This window comes from Neovison vison, chromosome 4 (genome assembly GCF_020171115.1).
Source record: "Neovison vison isolate M4711 chromosome 4, ASM_NN_V1, whole genome shotgun sequence".
In the NCBI taxonomy this organism is placed as follows: Eukaryota; Metazoa; Chordata; class Mammalia; order Carnivora; family Mustelidae; genus Neogale; species Neogale vison.
This window is the reverse complement of record NC_058094.1, coordinates 1,861,547-1,863,832: the sequence shown is the minus strand read 5'-3', so window position 1 is coordinate 1,863,832 and position 2,286 is coordinate 1,861,547. Positions and strand designations below refer to the sequence as shown.

Here is a 2,286-nt window from a genome sequence, read left to right as displayed (position 1 = left end):
ACCATCACCACCATCATCATCACCACCATCACCATCACCACCATCACCACCATCATCATCACCACCATCATCACCATCACCACCATCATCATCATCACCACCATCACCACCATCATCATCACCACCATCACCACCATCATCATCACCATCATCACCATCACCACCATCATCATCACCATCATCACCATCATCATCACCGTCATCACCATCACCACCATCACCATCATCATCATCACCACCTCCACCACCATCACCACCATTATCACCATCTTCACCATCATCACCATCATCATCATCACCACCATCACCACCATCATCATCACCACCACCATCACCACAATTATCACCATCTTCACCACCACCACCACCACCACCACCACCACCATCATCACCATCACCACCATCACCACCACCATCACCATCATCATCATCACCACCATCACCATCATCATCATCACCACCATCACCATCATCATCATCACCACCATCACCACCACCATCACCATCATCACCATCACCACCATCACCATCATCATCATCACCACCATCACCACCATCATCATCACCACCACCATCACCACCATTATCACCATCTTCACCACCACCACCACCACCACCACCACCACCATCATCACCATCACCACCATCACCACCACCATCACCATCATCATCATCACCACCATCACCATCATCATCATCACCACCATCACCATCATCATCATCATCATCATCACCACCATCACCACCATCATCATCACCACCATCACCACCATCATCATCACCACCATCACCATCACCACCATCACCACCATCATCATCACCACCATCATCACCATCACCACCATCATCATCATCACCACCATCACCACCATCATCATCACCACCATCACCACCATCATCATCACCATCATCACCATCACCACCATCATCATCACCATCATCACCATCATCATCACCGTCATCACCATCACCACCATCACCATCATCATCATCACCACCTCCACCACCATCACCACCATTATCACCATCTTCACCATCATCACCATCATCATCATCACCACCATCACCACCATCATCATCACCACCACCATCACCACCATTATCACCATCTTCACCACCACCACCACCACCACCACCACCATCATCACCATCACCACCATCACCACCACCATCACCATCATCATCATCACCACCATCACCATCATCATCATCACCACCATCACCATCATCATCATCACCACCATCACCACCACCATCACCATCATCACCATCACCACCATCACCATCATCATCATCACCACCATCACCACCATCATCATCACCACCACCATCACCACCATTATCACCATCTTCACCACCACCACCACCACCACCACCACCACCATCATCACCATCACCACCATCACCACCACCATCACCATCATCATCATCACCACCATCACCATCATCATCATCACCACCATCACCATCATCATCATCACCACCATCACCACCACCATCACCATCATCACCATCACCACCATCACCATCATCATCATCACCACCATCACCACCATCATCATCACCACCACCATCACCACCATTATCACCATCTTCACCACCACCACCACCACCACCACCACCACCATCATCACCATCACCACCATCACCACCACCATCACCATCATCATCATCACCACCATCACCATCATCATCATCACCACCATCACCATCATCATCATCATCATCATCACCACCATCATCACCACCATCACCACCATCATCATCACCACCATCATCACCACCATCACCATCATCACCATCACCACCATCAGCACCATCAACACCATCATCACCATCATCATCACCATCACCACCATAACCATCACCATCACTACCATCTTCCCCCAGTAGGTTCTGGGCAGAGGACTACATAAGTCAGGTGGAGGCAGGAGGCGGAGAAGAAGAGCAGTGAGGATTGGCAGGGCTCAGCCCATGCCAGGTTACTCGCTTGTCATGTGACCTTGCACAATCAACCTGCTATCTCTGAGCCTCAATTTCCCCACGTTTAGGAAGGAAATTATGTTCCCCGACCTCTTTACTTTTCAATGTTGTTTTGACAGTGAAATAACTGGAGATATCTGCAGGTGTCATGTAAATTTTGGAGTGCGGAACAAACGTTATACATGATTAGCAGCGTGTAAAGTCCAGTCCCGGTCATGCTCGCCTCTCAGCCCCCTCCCAGCACCACACACTGCCGCACGAGGGAGGGCCACAGTCCCCGAAAACAACCCCGGGAGCTGCCAG

At 50.0% G+C, this 2,286-nt stretch overlaps 1 protein-coding gene across 1 annotated transcript; it reads left to right on the top strand.

Moving 5' to 3' along the window:
* Nucleotides 1-547: 547 nt before the first annotated feature.
* Nucleotides 548-1,825, top strand: LOC122905505 (vegetative cell wall protein gp1-like; the record flags this gene model as incomplete). The annotated part of the gene is made up of 1 exon (XM_044247074.1): nucleotides 548-1,825. A coding segment is annotated over one exon (1,278 nt), but the record flags the coding sequence as incomplete, so codon positions are not given.
* Between the last annotated feature and the right edge of the window lie 461 nt (nucleotides 1,826-2,286).